The following is a 19401-nucleotide window of genomic DNA, read 5'->3' as shown; positions in this document are numbered from 1 at the left end:
ACATAACTATTTGGATTTTTAACAGTTTCTTTTTAAAACTAAATTACAAACTATGTGTGCGTGTGTATGCATATGTGTGTGTGTATATATATGTGTGTGTGTGTGTGTGTGTGTGTGTGTGTATATATATATATATATAAAATGAATAAATTTAACATTAAGAACTAAAATATTTTTTACTAAAATGAATGAAGTTCATTGAAGTTTTAAATTTCTATTCCTTCATTTCAATGGTTAATATTTAATCAGTCAAACATCTTTAAGACATGTTTTTCTTTTGTAATGAGCATAACAAATATATAAGATTTCATTTCTACATTCAAAATAAACAGGTCAGAATTTACATATCAATCCAACATGTACAAGCATGCTGGTTCCTTACAATTTAAAGTTTTATAATAAACAGTGTGAGATACTTTAATTTAATCAAAGCATAATAATGTTGATGGGAGAAATAAATATTATAATCAACAAAATTTGCACTTGATAAATACCTGCCAGAAAAAGGCAGCTTGAACACAAACAAAATCTCAATATTCAATGAATTATAAAATTAAAGTTATCACTTTGCTTTTTTTTTTTTTTTTTTTTTTTTTTTTTTTTTTTTGTAGCTGCTTTTTTTTTTGCAAATGTTAAGACTCAAAAAGCTGCTGAAACAACCATTCTGTACAGCTAGATGGCACTCTTGTTGCTAATCTCTGAATCAGCAAGTGAAGATGGAATCTATTTTCAGGTGGATAAACTAAAGCAGTCAATTTACTGCATCATACAATAAGATATCTCACAATATATGGAGAAAAATTTGAACTCATAACTATCACCAATAGCCTGGCATCTTCTAATTATTACAGTTTCATTGTGTTACCATTAATATAATTTAAACTTAGGGGAAAATAACTGATTTTTATAATACGGAAAGGAGAAAAAATAATAAAGACAATATTTGAAAATATAGAATTTAAATGAGGAAAGAAAATTTTATTTCCTGCAGAAGACTTTAAAAATGAAAATCAAGTAACAAAGAGCAAAATATTGATATGTAAAGAATATAGAAACTATTTATGCTAAAATAAATTTTTATTATCATAATTATCAACAAGGAATTTGGATCAGTATCTTACAGTGTTTTATGACAAGGCACTAAGAACATTTAACTTAAATACTTAGAGGCAAAAGGGACACCAAAACATCGAATGAATTTGATCTGAATTTAACTATTAACACGTCGTCCATAATAATGTTCAACTAAAACATTTGAAAACAGAGGTCAAGCAAACTTGTTCAAAGCAAATTACATATTTTAAAATACATATCTCACTACATTGAAAAGAAACATAGAAAGTGTCTACTGGACAGGACAGCCATAGACAACCCTAATATACAGACATGAGTTTCTACCCACTTTTTAAAATTTTTTTTATATCATAATGTCATTGAGAGAAAAAGCAAATCAGGAAGCAAAATGAACAAGAAAAAGCAACTGCTGAAGCTCAATGGAATCGTATCCTATTCTCTGTTCTATGGAAGCATCAGGAAGGAAACCAACAAAACAATGACGTAATGGTGGCAATGGTGGTGGTGGTGGTGGTGGCAATGGTGGTGGTGGTGTGTCTATGTCCATTAGTCCTCTCACACATCCAGTTAAAACAACTGAAGACCACAAACTTAAACAATGAAATCTGGAAACATAATATCATCATGGAAGCAATGTTTCTACAACTTGCTAGGAAACCACAAAAGACTGGGTACATGACAGAAGCAGTATGTTCAGTAGGTACAATGAAAATTGTATGGTCATGATATTTGTGTGTGAAAACATCCAGGGTGTTTAGGGAGTGGGGAGAGTGTGTGTGAGAAAGAGAATGTGTGTGTTTGAGAGAGGAAAAGAGAGAGAGGGCGGGTGGGGGTCAGAAAGACTCCATTTTTTTTTTAAAGGCAAAAATTAAACAAAACAAGACTCATAAAACAAAAGTTACTAAACTCTCTTAGTGGAGATTATTTTAATCATACAATAACTCTTCAAAAAGAAGCCTGCAACATCAATATGCTTGTAGCAACAATATATCATGATTTAGCTAAAAGTTAGCCTAATTTCTCATGTGTAAGGCTCCAGGAAAACTTACATTTTTAATCTAATTTGGCAACTAAAAACTGATTGTGATTTTCCTAGTGTCAGAAAATTCTGCATTCTGCTAGGATAATTTATATCAACTTCAAATCCTGGTTGTCAGGATAAAGTATATTTCCATGCTTCAAATACTTATATTTGTTTTTATAAAGGAAATCAATAACATTAAAATATAAACCATTAAATAACATGCATTTTACATATTACTCAATTCAAAATCAGATAAAAGCTTTCTTTACATTGGAAATATAACAACATAAGGTTTGGTTTTTTGTTTTTTTTTGTTTTGTTATTTTCCCTACACCTTTTCAGCTGATCATGCATCTTTCCTGTTAAATTAATTTCTAACAGTCCAATAAAGAGCTTGATGATATACACAAAGTTGGGAGCTAGCCACGTTATAAGTCAAAAAATTTAGACCATGCTTGGGCAGTTTTTAAAACAGATATGAGTTTCTCCATCTGTTGTTAAGTTTAATATTCCCTGTCTGTGATACTGTAACTAAAAACATGTAGCAAAAGATTTCAAGAGCCTTCCTTGAGGGTTTTCCCCGGCCATATTCCTTCATTCACATCCAACATAGAACAATGTTCAATAATTGACTGAAATAATTAAGTTTTTCTTATTCTGGTCAAGTGACGGACAACAGCTGTTGTCTGGTGTTTGCTTCACGTTGTGCCATCCGTGCTTATCTAGCAACACAGATAAACGAAAAGAATTGATGGTATCTAGCCTTATATTATTCAATAGATTGTCTGAATTACAAATATAAGAATCATAGCAGTGACTTAAGATTAAAATACAGATGAGAATTATGCCAACGTGTTCACATTGGAGAGGGATTTAGTATACGTTTAGTCCCCCAATTTAGAGTTCAAGAGAAGAAAGGTGCTAGAATACAAGATTAGGTCTTGGCAGCAAAGGAAGAGAGTTTATCAATAGCAACACATTTACAAAATATTTATTAGACAATTTCTAACCAATACACTGACAAGCATTTGTAATGCGTTAAAATAGAAGGATGGTCTTCATTCAGACGAATATGTACTTGACTTGAAATTCTCAACTGGAAGTACACGTATTCCCAAGATCGCATACAAATTGTTGAATGTTTTATTCAAGCAATGCTTCGATTTCCATCAAAATGGGTTTGTGGGTCAACATTTTCAGGTCTCAGACCAAACCTTAACATTATCTTTGTTGTGCAGTTGCTAACGTATTCCCCTTATAATAATGAGCTTGTTGCCAAATGAACAGACACAACAATTTCATAATTTAAGACTGACATATTTGAAGAATATCTTATGAGGAGTGAAAAGGAGGAAAACTAAAGGAATTTGTCCAAGCTTCTCACTAACAAAATGTGTTTCTTGTTAAAATCAATATTTTTTATACTTAATTTCTGAGGGCACATAAAGAGAACCTGCCAAATTGCACATTATTAAGTGAGAAACAGAAAGATCGCAAACACTCACTCCTAAAGGTACACAGGGGCTCTATACAATAATTCAGAGATACTAAATCTGATGTGCCAATTCAATGGCTATGCAAGATGAAAATGGCTATACAAAATGAAAATGATAGTTAAAAACAGAACAGGACATAATGATGATTACAGTATAGATGATATGATAACAACAACAACAACAACAACAAAAACAAGGTTTGAGACATGATTGCAAACATTTTGATTCTTCACTGAATAGTAATAATAGCTACTATGTTCTTAAACAGTTACAACAAACGATAAATGGATTTTATGATACTATGTCAAGAAACCAAAATAACTAATGAATGAAATTTCTTTATAATGTTACTAGTTATTTATTAGTATATATTATATACAGCTATTAAAATGCAAAAATAAAACATTTCTTAGAAAGTAAAGTGGTATCATTGAAAACTGAACTATTTTTTCCCCGTTTGCCAATAATTTACTGCAGTTCTGCAAAAGTATGTACAAATGATTAAATTTCATTTTCTTCTTTAAAAGCCCCCACCACCAGTTTTTCTAAATGGTAGTGGTATTGCTGCAAGTAACAGGGCTTCATACTCCAGTCACTGGTATTCTGTAGTTCAGTATTTTTATTTCAAATCCACACAGGGGTTACATTGCTTTTCATCCCCCCTTCAGAGTAATAATTTGAAAAGATATCTTTTACATACAGATTAGATAATCTAAACACCACCAACATAATCACAAAATGTGCACAAAGAAGAGATTTATTTAGTATAAAAAGTATAAATTTTCTTAGCATCTCATTCAATTTCTTCACCAAGACTGATAAGTTTAATAAATAACATTGGAATACATGCAACTCACTGTCGGACGTCAATAACATTATCACATTATATCTATAGAATACTGATATCAACTACCAAATTCAACTTGTAGAATGAATCTTTCCTGGAAAAGATCCCTTCTCGTTTTGAAATGGTATCAAAGATGATGTACCAAAGAAGTATACCACACTCTGTTATTTAAAGAAACGGTTACTTATTCTTTCAATAAAGTAGCTATACAAATCAACTGATGAACATAGGATAGTAAATTTAACCCTTTAGCATTTAAACCAACCATATCCAGACTAAATATTCTACCTAAATTTTCAAACCAGCCAGATCTAGCTGCTCACATCTACCCTACAACGTCATTCTAAAAATATACAATCACATCATTGAAATCTGAAAGCTACAAGGTAATACATGATTAATTCAAAACAATGTGAATAAATAAGTATTACATTTGACCGAATAATCTGAATGCTAAAGGGTTAATTACAGTTTTTGCTTAACCTAATGACACTAGATGCTGTGACGGATCACATTAACGAGCTGTGAGTTAGTTACAGTCAAGCACCTCATCAACCTCAGTAAATTAGAATTAGATCACGCTCATGTCAGTTTGCTAATCTATATAATCAATATTATATATGTGTACAGGGTTTTATTTTTGTTTTGTATTTTTTTCTTCTTTGTGATATATATCAATCTTCGATCTTCATTTCTTCATAAATATAATATGCTAACATACTCTCCATAGCAACATGGATTTTACAAATAAACACATTTGAAAGCGCTTGCTTTTATTATGGCTTCTTGATTGAAATGTTGTCAAAGTTTGTTTCCCTAACGAGGTAGCTTGATTGCTTTACTGAGTCAGTTACTTCAACAATTTACTCATAATCTTCATCCAAAACACAAATTAAAGTTTAGAAAGATTTCTCAAAGATAATAAAAGCTATTCCCTTTTTAACAAGCTTTCACCAAGTTTTTATAGCAAGCAACGTTTCAGTAAATGCATTTAATACCATGTATTCTCTATGTTTGTAAGCAATAACACCCTAAGAATTTCATCATAAATGCATAATAAATTTATACTGAATAATTCACCAGAAAGGAATGTATTATAATTGTACTTTGGAGTGCAATTATAAAAATGTTCTGTTTAAATTAATTCTGTGATTAGTGTTAGACCTGTGACAAATAACTGAGAAGACATTCTTTAACTAAACCAAAACTACATATATATATATATATATATATATATATATATATATACACCAACAAAACTAAGCAGCAATCAGCAACAACTAATTTGCAAGCAGAGCAATGAACAAAAACTTATAAAAACAGCTGAGAAATATTTTCAGGGAAAAAATAATAATACAGGCACAAAAACAATTAGAACATGGAGGAATTGTAACTACCAAATAAGATATAAAAACAGAAAAATAGAAAAGGGTAATGATATGAAAAGAAAATTGCATTACTAGCAGGGGTAAAAAAAAAAATTAACCCTTAAAAAGCATCCACAATTGGAAAAAAAAACAAGATGAAATTAACATAGAGCTACAACCAGAGAAACTGCTGCTCTCACCAAATAACAACCAATGTTGAAATTAATTTTGATTGCAAAGATTGTGAGAGAAATGTTGTCACTTAATTGCAAGTTCTCAGGCACGGGACAATGTGGGGAAGGGGAAAAACTAAGTGAGCACAGTGTAACTGGCAGTAAGGAGGATTATTTACCTGTTCCAAGTCCTTGATCCAGTAGCGGCAAGTCATAACGGTTAAGGCAGGAAACAGCTGGAAAATCACGATTTTAACGCAGTTTGTAAGTTTTCAGTTATTAATTGCTACTGAAAAGCACAACCTATTCGCCCATCCACCCACTCACTCTTATGGTTTATTCTTAAATAAAATGCATAACAAAATTGCTTTGGGAATGAAATGATATTTGTTTTAAAGCTTCAATTAACACAAGCAACTTGTCATAAAGAGCAAACTCTTACTACATAAATGACATCTTGACTTTCGTTTACTCCCAATGTTTTTATAGTTATTAATATTTCAGAAGCACAGTTTTTTAAAAGCTAAATTTAAAAAGTAAAAATTTTTTTTAATGAAGCAAGCAAAAAAAAATAAATAAATAAAAGCGGTGAAAGGAACTTACTGAAAACCTTAAAGACTATTTTATATCAAATGGGCATTAAATTCTTTTTTTTTTTCAATACTAAACATAATACATATACACCTAAATCTGTTTAAGATTTGCATTTGACAAAATAGTTCTTCCTAATTAACTTTATTTTCACTTCAGAATTTTAAGAATTATTTTCCTACAATATAAAAATTTTTTAATGATTATGTGATATTAAATTCTAAACAACATAGAGGAAATAATATAATATGAAATCTAACAACATATATTTTAAAAGCCATTTATATTGAGTTTTATTATGATTTGTGTGTATTTTAGGAGATATATTTTAGCAATTAGTGAAATTATTTATTAACTTATACATTGCATTAAACATGTGTATGATTAATTTTTTTATTCGGTTAAATTACAATATATTCAGATGCTATGTACTGCTATCTTATTTTCAATTAGCAAGACCATGGAAATTCCAATTTTATAAATTTTCTCATTTCTGTTTTGACGCATAAATTCATAATAATGTTTCGATATATTTTGTTGATTATGGTTTTGATATCATTCCACAGTTAAAGTTGATTAAAGCATAACACTCAAACATGAGTATGAAGAAATAAAGAGCAAAAATAAAAACCCTTTCATTTTATGGTTTATATTAAAAATATCATAACCCATCAAATGACATTATTAATATCAGCAACAGCATTTTTATGCCCACTTTTTACAGGAATTGGACAGGGGTTCCTGAGAGAGAGTTCTATAGAACAAAACATCCTTCTTGTTTCCAACCTTTACTTCTTTTTCAAGATAATTTTGCTCCACTGGTCTGTGCAGGCTACAACGTTGCCAAGCTATGGGATGTGTTATTTATCAGATATAAACACCATCACCATTTTTGCTCACACGATAACAATGTGAAGATGTGCAGAAACATTCACACACACTCACATGATGGACTTCCATATAGTTTCTGCCAATCAAATTTCACTCACAAGGCATTGGTCAGCTCAAGGTTACGGTAGAACTCATTTGCCCAAGGTGCTGTGCTCTGTGACGGAACCTACAACTATGTGGTTATGAAGCAAACTTCTTAACCACACAACCATGTTGGGCATCAGATTTGGTTTAAACATGAATTTATGAAGTTGACTCAATTCTTAGAAATTTAACATGATTGCATTTGAATTAAAATTATCCTCTCAAGCTCATTTCAAACATTCATTTAACTAAGTTTGTTAAAAGATTCTGTTAGCATAGAAAGGACATCGTTATCATTATTTTAATGCCCACTTTTCCATGCCTGCATGGGTCAGATGGAATTCACTGAGGCAGATTTTCTACAACCAGATGCCCTTACTGTTCCTCACAGCCAGACATGTTTGCACAAAAGAATGGAAATGAAAGACACTGCTTGTATGATGGTGACACTCGCTTACAACCATTGTGATGCAAAGACAAGGAGACATAAAAACACACACACGATAGGCTACTTTCAAATTCCATCTACTGAGTCCACTCAAAAGATCATGGTCGGCCCAAGGCTATAGTAGAAGACACTTGCTCAAGGTGCCATGCAGTGGGACTGAACCCTAAACCGTGAGGTTGGAGAGGAAACTTTTAAACTACACAGCTATTCCTGCACCATATAATTAGGAAAAAGCTATGCAGCATGATTTCAAACCAGATACAGAACGTTTGATTTTTCAACACGGATCAGCAATTTATGTTCTTAAACTGTATACTTCACTTCTATAATCCACTTTCCCCTAATTCTCTCCATAACAAATGAAAAGTTGCATCCAACAAGATTTCTAAAACATTCTTTATTTTCATATGATATTCCCAACTAATATTAACAAGCTTTTATCAGATGCTGTGCAACATCATTTAAGCTTTTTAAGCTGCCACTAGTTTTTATAGCAGTGCTCGTGCATACTATATTACAAATGCCATTATCAGCTTAATTCCATAACCTACAAGCTTTGAACCATTTTAGAATATAAGATAATGACAAATGACCACATCCCGTATCTTTCAGCAAGTATACAATATGAAATGCCAGCGATAAACAAAACTATCTTCAGAAGTAACATGCTAATCCTTACCAACATTTAGAACCTTACAAGAATTATTCAAATATACATATCCTAAATAATTCTACCAAGATCAAAAACTTTTCCAAACAAAAATTATATGGTGTCCTAACATGGCCACAGCCTTGGGGATGAAACATGTAAAAGAAAAAAAATTTTATCGCATAGATTTAACCTTTTAGTATTCAAACCAGCCATATCTGACCCAAATATTCTCCCTGTTTTATGCACAAACTGGCCACTTACACTTAGCCTACAATGTCATTTTAAAAATAAACAATCACATCATTAAAATCTCAAGGCTACTTGGATAATGTGTGATTACTTGAAAATAATTTGAATAAATGAGCATCACATTTGATAGAATAATCTGAATGCTAGAGTTAAAGAATGAAGCTTATATGGATGCATTCATAGCAGGAATTTTGGTTGAGAGAATAGCACATGAGCTTGTGTGTGCCATAGGTAGGGTGGAGGTATGTGAAAAAAAGTGAAGGCAAACCACCGTTAGCAAATGGTATAGTCAATGTACAGTTAGAGTGATTTTAGCTCCCTTGGTTTCACTGATAAGAAGGAAGAGAAAAGCGTGCGCAATGTGTGGCATTATTACTCAGCAACATCAAAGAATATGGTGCTATTGGTAGTCACTGTAACGGTAAGCCGAAAGATGAAGGACATTCCCTACAGTGTATGCTGTGTTTTGAATCTATGAATCTAGATTGGTAGACAACATAAATACACCACATATGCTTAAACATATATATATACGCCTACAAGAATAACACACACATACACACACAGGTTAAGCATACAAACAAAAGATAAAAGTATACAGAAAATACTGTCATAAAGGTGGAATATTTGTTACTAAGAACCTGACAGATCTGCATTGCTAAAAGTTTCACAAATGCAAAAACATGTTTGACCATTGAGATGCAACGATACTGAATGGGTAAGACAGTGGTGCCTTCTAAATACGGCTGATTGTCATTTTTCGCTCATGTATAAGGCTCGTTTTTAAAAGGAAGAGCCTTGATAATAATGTTCCAGCTCATTTCCTTCATCCTGAATCCTCCAGCTAAGACAGGATAAGGAAATGGAGTTTTCCTTGTCCTTTGGACCTGAAGGAATGCATATGCTGAATGAAGCAGCCGTTGAAACCAATGGTTGCGAGTCTTATGTAGTTTCTCAAGATACCATAAAGCGAGTTAAGGAGTGGCTCTATAGGCCACTACCTTCAAAAGACAGAAACCCCTCAATGAACAGGGAGATTGATTTTTTTTTTTTTTTTTTACATAAACAAACAAATTATATTTGTTGATTTTATATACTTTCATTGTGTCTGGTGTTTTGCAAAAAGATTCCATCAAGAGAAAGCAGATTTTACATCTACATACTGCCAAGAGGTGGGGGGAAATGTTTCTTTCTCAGCAACCTGTCCCCCCCATACACACCTCCAATCCCATAAAAGTGTATCGTGAATCATACATGATGCATCCCCTTAGCTACTAGTATCAAGAATATAGTCCTGATCTCCAATTGCTACCACGTGTGGTATTCAGTAAACACCCCTCTTAACACACTACTACTACTACTACTACTACTGCAGTGTGTGCATGTGTTTATGTGCATGCCCCCACTTCTCCAGATCCAAAGGTAATCAGTGATCGGCTGTACAAATAATTTAGTACATGAAAACAACTGGTCATACGAGAACCCACTGGCCACCAACAAAACAACCACACACACACTCTCTATTTTCGAGACGCAGAAGACAAACATCAAATCATTTATTCACCTTCCAAGAGAAAGTCCTCACCTCTTTCACTGTCACTGTTTACATAAGCACAACAAAAGTTTATATGTATAAGAGATTATAGAGGGGCTGGAGCAGAGCCAATTATGATCTGTACAACAAGCAAGATGAAGCCAAAGCTGAACTAGACTCTTCACGACAAGGAACAGAGTTGCATATTCTCTTGGGTGGGTACCAACGAGGAGTGAGTGGGAGTAGGCAAATTATTGACAGATAAGGTGGCTGAGGTTTATCAGTGTGTGCGATAGAATAATTAAGCTTTGTCACAAACAACATGAGGGTGACGTCTCTGCGTGTGAACTACAATGAAGGGTGACAGGTGAATGAATGGACGGTTTTTTATAAGGCCCACTTGCAGACTATTTCACTGACAAATGAAAGCAACTTTGTTATCATGACTGTTGTCCTTATTAAACATGCTTCTTCTATGTACATGCAGGCTATGGATATGGTAAGGGACAGAGAAGAATAAAAGCTCCATTTGCTGTGATGCAAATGACCTAACTATTTGCAACACTAACTTCAAGAACGTGACCGACCATTTGATTGTCTGCAACTAAGGCAAACATGCAAACCAAAATAGACCACATATTCATCAGGAAACAAGATATGCAACTGGCTGTGAATACTATGGCTTGCCTTGGAGAATAATGAGTCACACAATATTGACTGGTGATCAGCAACCCTCAAGATACAAAAAGAGCAAGACAGACAATCTGGTGAAGGAAACTATAGAAGCGGAAGTACTTTTTGATTGGCTGGTGTATATGACTGGCAAAAAGAGGAGATGGAAGACAACAGGGAATTTTTAGAGACCTGTTTCGAGCAACAGCCCAGGTCTGTGCCTGGTGCAAGGTTCAAGCTAGGCATGAGGAACAGTGTGAATCAATAGAGCCATAAAAATTAAGAGGTTGGAAAGACTGGAAGAAAAAAAAATGAGAGAAAAACCAGTATCTGTTTACTAGAAGACGAAGTAGACATAACAAGAGGAGAAGCCAAAAGTAAGAGGTTTGCAGGTTCTACAATGCGGATCAGAGGCATAAAATGCTCTGGGTTGCAAAGCAGTGTACCAGAAAGAATTAAGCCTTTGTTCAAGAGAAATGTGTATGGAACTACTGTGATGTACTTGCCTTCACTAATGCTGAAACAAAAGATGCATAGAAAAGAGAGAGCCTGCCCTAAATAGACCCAACAAACAGGCCAGTCGTTATTGTAGCAGTTGAAAGCATGGTTACAGTACAAAGGCAGGGAATGTCTCTTCTTGATTATTACAATCATCTAGCCCATATCAGAGGGGTTTAAGACAGCTATCCATGGGAACTTCTGCATACCAAATACAGAGCCCTCATAGCTGAACTAGTGAAAAAAACCTTGCAGAAGAAAAGCTTAGATAAAGAGACTACAAAGTGTCTCCCTCTAATCCTCTGGCACTCATGTGATACAAAGAGTTTAGATGAATTTCTGACAACCACACTAATTTGTGTCGAACTGTCCAACCCATGCCAGCATGGAAAACGGACGTTAAACGATGATGATGATGATTTAATCTAAAGTTTATGAAAAAAATGATCATACAAATCTTATAAAATACAACAAAGATTTAATTTAACCCTTTAGCATTCAGATTACTTTGTCAAATGTAAAGCTTATTTATTAAAACTGTCTTGAATTAATCATGCATTATCTCGTAGCTTCAAGATTTCAATGTGATCGTTTATTTTTACAATGACTTTGTAGAGTAGGTGTGAAAGGCTGGATCTGGCTAGTTTGAACATAAAACAGGTAGAATATTTGGGCTGGATATGGCCAGATTATGATTGTTGTGTAGTCCCAGATCAAACCTGAATGAGCAGCCTTATAATCATTACCATTCTGTGAACAGGGTTTTTTTTTTTTTTTTTTTTTTTGCAGACAGGTCATCTAGAACTAAACATCCAATGTGCCATTCCATAAGTATTTTTTAACCCTTTAGCATTTAAACCAGCCATATCTAGCCCAAATATTCTACCTGGTTTTATGTTCAAACTGGCCGTATCTGGCCTCTCACGCCTACCCTACTATGTCATTCTAAAAATATGCAATCACATCATCATAATCTCAACACTAGGAGATAATGCAGGATTAATTCAAAACAATAAATAAGCTTTACATTTGACAATAATCTGGGCATGGTATAAAATGATAGGGGTTTGGCTGTTATTTCCAGCAGGTGATTTGTCTAAGGTTATCAAGTTAAATTGTGCTAATAGCTTAGATTGGTGTTTTACTCCCAAAGTATTAAATGCATTCATTCATGAATACTTACGACTCATTGGTTGCTATTATTTATAAAGCAATGCAATCAAAACTCTTTATAATACAATAGTCGGTGACCAACACCTGCCATTGGTGCATTGTTACATTGCAATTGTTATGGTCAAACATATAAAATCCTTTACAGTAATTTATTTTATCGTTACTTTTAAATAATTTTTATGATTTTTAGCTTTTTTTTTTCTTTTCTTTTTCAGGATTTTCGTAAGCTCATCCTTCACTTCACCAGTAGCCTAAGGATGTCTCACGATTGAAGCCCTATTTATTTGAGAATCTAGTTACTATAACTGGTGACCTCAACAGACATGTTGGTAACATCAAGATTGCTACTCTAATGTACATGAAGCTTAGGGATATGTAACAAAGAATGGAGATGAAGTAAGCTTCCTGGAATTGTGTGGCACAATTTTGCCACTTACTTCAGCCACTTTGTCAGCTCTTAATCTGGCGAGCACGAGTCAGATAAACTTCATATTGAGCAGGAAATAAGACAAACAAGTGATTGTAAACACTTAAACCTCTTTCATTAAAGAATGAACACACGGCATAGACCAGGATCAGTAGCTTCAGAATAAGAGTGAGACAGACTCAGAGAAGTACTAGGTGGCACGCGATGAAGAGGAAATAGAGGAAATAGGGGTTTGAGCCTGCAGCAAGTCATAGGTGGAGCAAGGTGTTAATCAGCTGGAAGGCAACATGGTAATGGAATGATGAAGCCATAAAAATTAAGAGACAAGTCTGGAAACAAAATGAAGAATCAAAAAACTTTAAACTTAGCAGACAAGACAAAAGTTTCCCTTCACCGAAATGACAAGACTCTAATTGCTATCTGGGAAGTGGCCCAGCTCAATATGCTGAAATGGAATTGATAATGATTCCATACTGTGTGCTGAATGTAAACAATAGCTGCACAGGTGGAATAAAATCACAAGCAGGTGTGGCTTATGTCGTATATGCATGTGAATAGTTAGCAGAAAGTGACCTCTGAAATAAATTGTTTCAAATACCCAGAAGGTTCCATAGAAGTAATTGATAGCTTCTACTAATATATGTGACATAATCAGTAGTGGAGGTGAATGTTCTGATGGCAGAGTAGCTAGAATGAGAATGAAATAAGAACCGTGGGAAAGGTTCAAGGAGTTATAAACTAGGGACTTCTCTCTTTGGGTGAAGAACAGATTGTTTGATATTTGTATGCAAAGTGCAATATAGCACAGGAGCAAAACACAAGCACTGAATGCAAAGGATGTGCAAAGGGCTAGAAAGAATGAAGTTAATATCTTCCACTGAGGGCATAATTTTAGTGTTAACGAAGAATTTAAATTTAGTGTTAATTGAATGGTTCGAAATTTAAATGTAAATTTGAGTGTAAATGATCATAAATGCGCTAAGAGAAGAACTGGATAGAAGTGGAATTGGCTGTAGTGTGCAAGAAAGACTATGTCAATATAGATGTATGGCACAGATGAGGATGATAGCTGAGTAAAGAAGTGCCAAGTAGCCCCAAGTAGAAGACATTTACGGAAGAGGGAGACATAGGAAGTGATGAAGATCAATCTGAGGATAGTAAACTTCATGAAAAAGACGAGAATGGAACAAGGCATTAGAGAATACTCATTCAACCCATGAGAGCATGGAAAAACTGACGTAAACGGATGATGGTTGTGACTGATGAAACACACACATCCTATACTTTTTTATTTACATTTATCTCGTATTCATATAACACTAAATATCTGTATTTTTGCTTTTATTTCAGCCTGTTATATGCCTAAGTATGGTTGAAGTGTCCTACAGAGTTCAACAATAAAATAATTCTGACATTCTGGCCTTATCCAATGACATTAACAACCCAAGTGCTTAACCCTTTAGCATTTAAACCAGACATATCCAGCCCAAATTTTTCTACTTGTTTTTATGTTCAAACCAACCAGATATGGCCTCCCACATCTATCTAACAATATCATTCAAAACATAAGCGACCACACCATAGAAATCTCAAAGCTACAAGATAATGCATGATTAATTCAAATCATTGCGAATGTTATATGTTACATTTGACAGAGTAATCGGAATGCTAAAGGGTTAAGAAACTGCACAAAGTAGGGACTGAAACCAGTCTGACAAAATGCTTAACTCATTAGTTGCACCATCATCTAGTCAATACTGTTATGTTACATAAGTATAACACTCACAATAAATATATTTGCCATAGATGAACACTTCAAATCTTTTTTCATATTTATAAGACTTTAGAAAATAAAATATTAAGATTTAAAGATAAACCAAAATTCAATAACAGGAGAATTCAAATTAATTCAAATTACAATATAAAGATTTTTTCTTTTAAACCTGAATTTTAATTAAGTTTTATATTTTAAGTTTAGTTTTTGACGTATTTTCAATTTTATTTCATTTTATTTCATTTTATATTCCTCATAACTTTTATTTATGAAAACATTTCTGTTTAAGCAATTTGAAATTTTATATAAAAGCAATGAAAAAGAAACTTAGAATTTCCATGTTAATAGATTTCTTATGAAAGATTTGTCTGTAGCATTGCAGCATTATATTAAGATTGAAAAAGTCATGAAGACAATGGTAGAATGAAACGATTTCAAGGTTAAGTTAGCTTGATTTTTAACTATGAATAATGGAAGAGCTGTTCAAATAACTAGAAAATGTGCATCTAGTTATCTATTAATCTATATCTACACACATACATTTTTTTTATTAAACAAAGAAGTGAGAGGGACAGTAGCCCCGACCATTGTAGGGTTTCTCAAACAAGGCAAACACAGATGATAACCAATTTAAGTTTCTGAGGATCTGATTGACAACTGCAAGAAACTTGTGACTAGGAGAAAATTCCAGAGAATTTTAAAGGAGGAGAGGATATGTGAACTGTATTTCAGTTATATGTCAGAGGTATACACCAAATCAGACAGACGACACAACTATACATACACACTAACAAACAGATGTGCGCACAAATTAATAATTTATACATCATTAATATTTTTAATAATAAAAAGCCACTATTGATTTTAGATTCTTGTAGAGTCTAGCAAAAGTTGGGAGGAGAGTGTGTAGCCAGTTTTTCATTGACCTTGCTATTCATTTTACAGGCACAGGAAATATGATAGGCAAAGTTAAACTCACAACAAGAAGAGATGCAACTAAATACTGTATTTAGTCTTCAGCATTTCCAAGAATTTGAGGGGGGGGGGAACAAGAATGAAACCATGTCATTTAGCTCTACTACATTACTTTAATTAATTTTTTTAGCTCTACTATATTACTTTATTTGTTTGTAAGTAAGTGCAACATGCAATTACGCTTAATTAACAATACCTGCAGCCTTAGAAACACATTTTGAGAGGAGATGAGTGAGATGAAAGAGCATCATCACCAGAATTTTATGTGTGCTTTCCAGGTTGGGCAACAGTTGGACAGGACTGAACTAGTTATTTGCAGTTACAGCCCCACTAGACAAGTTAAGGGGCCGCATTTTGCTCATACATTCAACTTTGTTATATTTCCACAATAGGAAGTACTTCATTATACAAACTACTTTAAAATATATAAAAATAAAGAAAAAGTGATGGACATGTATACCTCACATAAAACATTTTATAACTAAACCCAGATTATTATTATTATTATTATTCATATCAGCAAAACCTTTGACATCCTCTTAACCAAATTCCTTAATTAAGATTAAACTTTTCTTAAATACAGAGTCTGATAATTACTCAGTATTAAGAATGAAGTAACATTTGTTTGCCAAGGTAGAAATACAATCTTAAAATAGACATCATTAACCCAGCTTTTTATGAATTTAAAACTTCAGAATTGTCAAACAAATACTACAATTACTGGTTGTTTACAGTGATCTAACGATTAAAATTTATATTTTTACTTTAGTGAATCTGACAAAGTATTCTGAATTACTTCAATATCAAATGCTTAGGGAAAACCAAGAAAAAGTTTTTTGCTGTTACTAATTCCCTGACAGAGAAAGTATTGTTCTTAGAACAGGTTTTATTAAGAAATTAATGTACAGCAGAGATATGATGTATTCATTACTTTAAAATATTTAAATCAAACAGTTTAAAAATTACTGACAGAATTGTATTTTGAATGCACTTAGCTACTGAGGAGTCTTGTAAACTCACAAATACAACCAACAAAATTCAACCATTAAACCACAAACAGGAATGAGAATATTTAGTGTGACATAAATATTTATTTGCTAATGAAACAATTTTGAATGCCAAAAATTTACTTCTGTTGAAGATGTTTTTGAATTTCAAAAGTTATCTAACTTCAGATTTTTAATTTAAAATATCATATATTTGACAAGAATTAGCAAGAGGAAGATGAATTCAAGGATTCAAATATCAATTTTGATCCAGAATTTCAAGAAATGAACAAATTAATTGCTAAGTAAACATATTTCTACAAGAATTCGCACTAAATTGAGTTAAATAGGGCCTCTAGAGTCCAAAATTAGCATGTAATCATCATATTGATAATACTGTTTATTCCCTATCACTTTGTACTAAGTGACCAATGAATTTTTACCTTGCGCATATTCTTCGAATTTTGTATTTCTTAAAGAAATATTGGTCTATATTTTCATCAATAAAAATTATATTGTACAATGAATATTATTTTGTAGGCTATGTGATTTTTAAAACTTTTTTCCCACGGTTTAAATATAGTCAGATATTTTTGTCACACTGTTTACATTTTCACTAGTGAATGCAGTATGTGATTTTCACTTTTATATTTCGTAACGATTATTTGACCTATCACCAAGATTTATATAAAAATAAATATTAAAATATCCTCTACCTGCATATACGATTATTAACACAACTTGAGCTATAGTGCTCAAGAGCATTGAACTAGATCGAGAGCTAGCATTCAGCAGTCAAAAAAAAAAAAAAAATATGGGATAAACTTTGTGAATGGGTGGAAACACCAGGGTGTTTGAGGGACCCTGACATCTTGGGTAAATGTCAGATTTGGATTAAAACTATATGAGAACAAAGTTCACATCCAGTACTTTCAAATGATATATAATTTCCCAAAGAAAATTGGTATTTTATCATGAAAATGATGTACCAAAAAAAAAGGGTTTTTGTGTGGTCAAATTGTGTGTGTATCACCCCCTCCACAGAACTCTCCAAGGATACTTATTAAATTTATTGTAAAGCTCCAAACTTGGAGAAGATTCAGTTTTATACCCTGTACCAGTGTATCAAAACTGAGCCCCCTGCAGATAACAGATCACAATATAAGCATATGAAATGCTTGCAATAGCTGTAATTTCATTTAATTATCTTTTTTTTTTTTTCATAAGAAGCTTCCCCCTCTTCATTTCCAAGGCCATGGTGAGAAAAAAATGGGGAAAATCCCTGTCAAAACTAAGAAAATGCAACTTATGTGGGCATCCTGATCCGAAATTCCACTATTTATAGTCATTTTTAATGGTCGAATTAAAATTTTATAGAAATGCTGCCATGTCCCAAAATCTCATGATTTATTTACCTCCAAACTTACTACAAAGGTGCCAAAGCTCAAGTTTCTAAGGTTTGTAGTTTTAGATTTAGCTAGGAATGAAAACACTGCAAAAACCAACCATTTGTTACATGTAACAAAATAGGTTTTACATATTTCAAATATTGTCGGGGAAAAAAAAAGTTTTCTTTCCAAGAAACTGAAAAAAAATTAAGCAACTTACTATACCATGGTCACTATTAATTTGTGTAATTTGAAACTGATTAACACCTCAGTTTCGAAGTTATGACATCACAAATATAGCTACTTATTCATTTACGCAAGTTAGGCAAAATCTTGACCATTTCACTGACCATTCAAGTTGTCATATTTCCTAAAATATTTATTCAAATTTCACAAATGAGGCATCAAAATGTTTCTTAAAAGCACAGTAGAAATTACATTTAAATATTTTCAAAAATTCATAATGATACCTACTCTAACTAACCAAAATATAATTGAAAACAAAATACTGGCTACCAGAATGAATAAAAGTGCTCAGCCAGTACCCAGCTCTATATAAACTCATATTTTATTATTTAGTTACTATGACAACTGACAATTGCTATAAAGAAAATTTTAACTTGTTAAGATTAACAAAACTAAAAGCTTTAATATTAAAAATAAAAAACGTGTCAGGGTTAGGTTTTCAAAGGGTTTGAAAACTGAAGGCAAGAGCATGATGGGATATATACTTTAAATTCAAAATATGAAAGGAAGACGGTAGTTACTTGTAACAAACTTTAAATGTACTAAACATAATTTTTGAATATTAATGTGTATTTGATTTGAAACAAGTTATCTTGTTTGTTCTTCATTTTTGCCCAATCTCTAAATGAACTGAATGGTAATTGATGTTTTAAACCAGTGGCCCTCAACCATTTTTTACTTATGGGCCCTTCTGGTCCCTATTTCACTCTACTAGGCCCCTGCAGCGATTCAATGTTTCAAAAAATCCCATTGCATTTTTAATTAAATGTTACAAGGAATTGTATTTAAAAAAATTGAAAATCCAGGTAATGTACTGATTTACAGAATAGAG

General features: G+C 32.7%; 1 protein-coding gene across 1 annotated transcript in view; it reads right to left on the bottom strand.

Annotated features, from left to right (window-relative positions):
• LOC106877154 (uncharacterized) overlaps window positions 1-19401 on the bottom strand; it is a 128285-nt gene that overhangs the window by 76856 nt on the left and 32028 nt on the right. The window contains exon 3 of the mRNA XM_052971497.1: window positions 6161-6217. Coding sequence (XP_052827457.1) covers window positions 6161-6217 — 57 coding nt within the window. The remainder of the gene's footprint in view (window positions 1-6160; window positions 6218-19401) is intronic.

This window comes from Octopus bimaculoides, chromosome 11, assembly GCF_001194135.2.
Source record: "Octopus bimaculoides isolate UCB-OBI-ISO-001 chromosome 11, ASM119413v2, whole genome shotgun sequence".
Lineage (NCBI taxonomy): Eukaryota > Metazoa > Mollusca > Cephalopoda > Octopoda > Octopodidae > Octopus > Octopus bimaculoides.
Note: the sequence above shows the minus strand (reverse complement) of the source record. Positions and strands in the feature narration are given on the sequence as shown.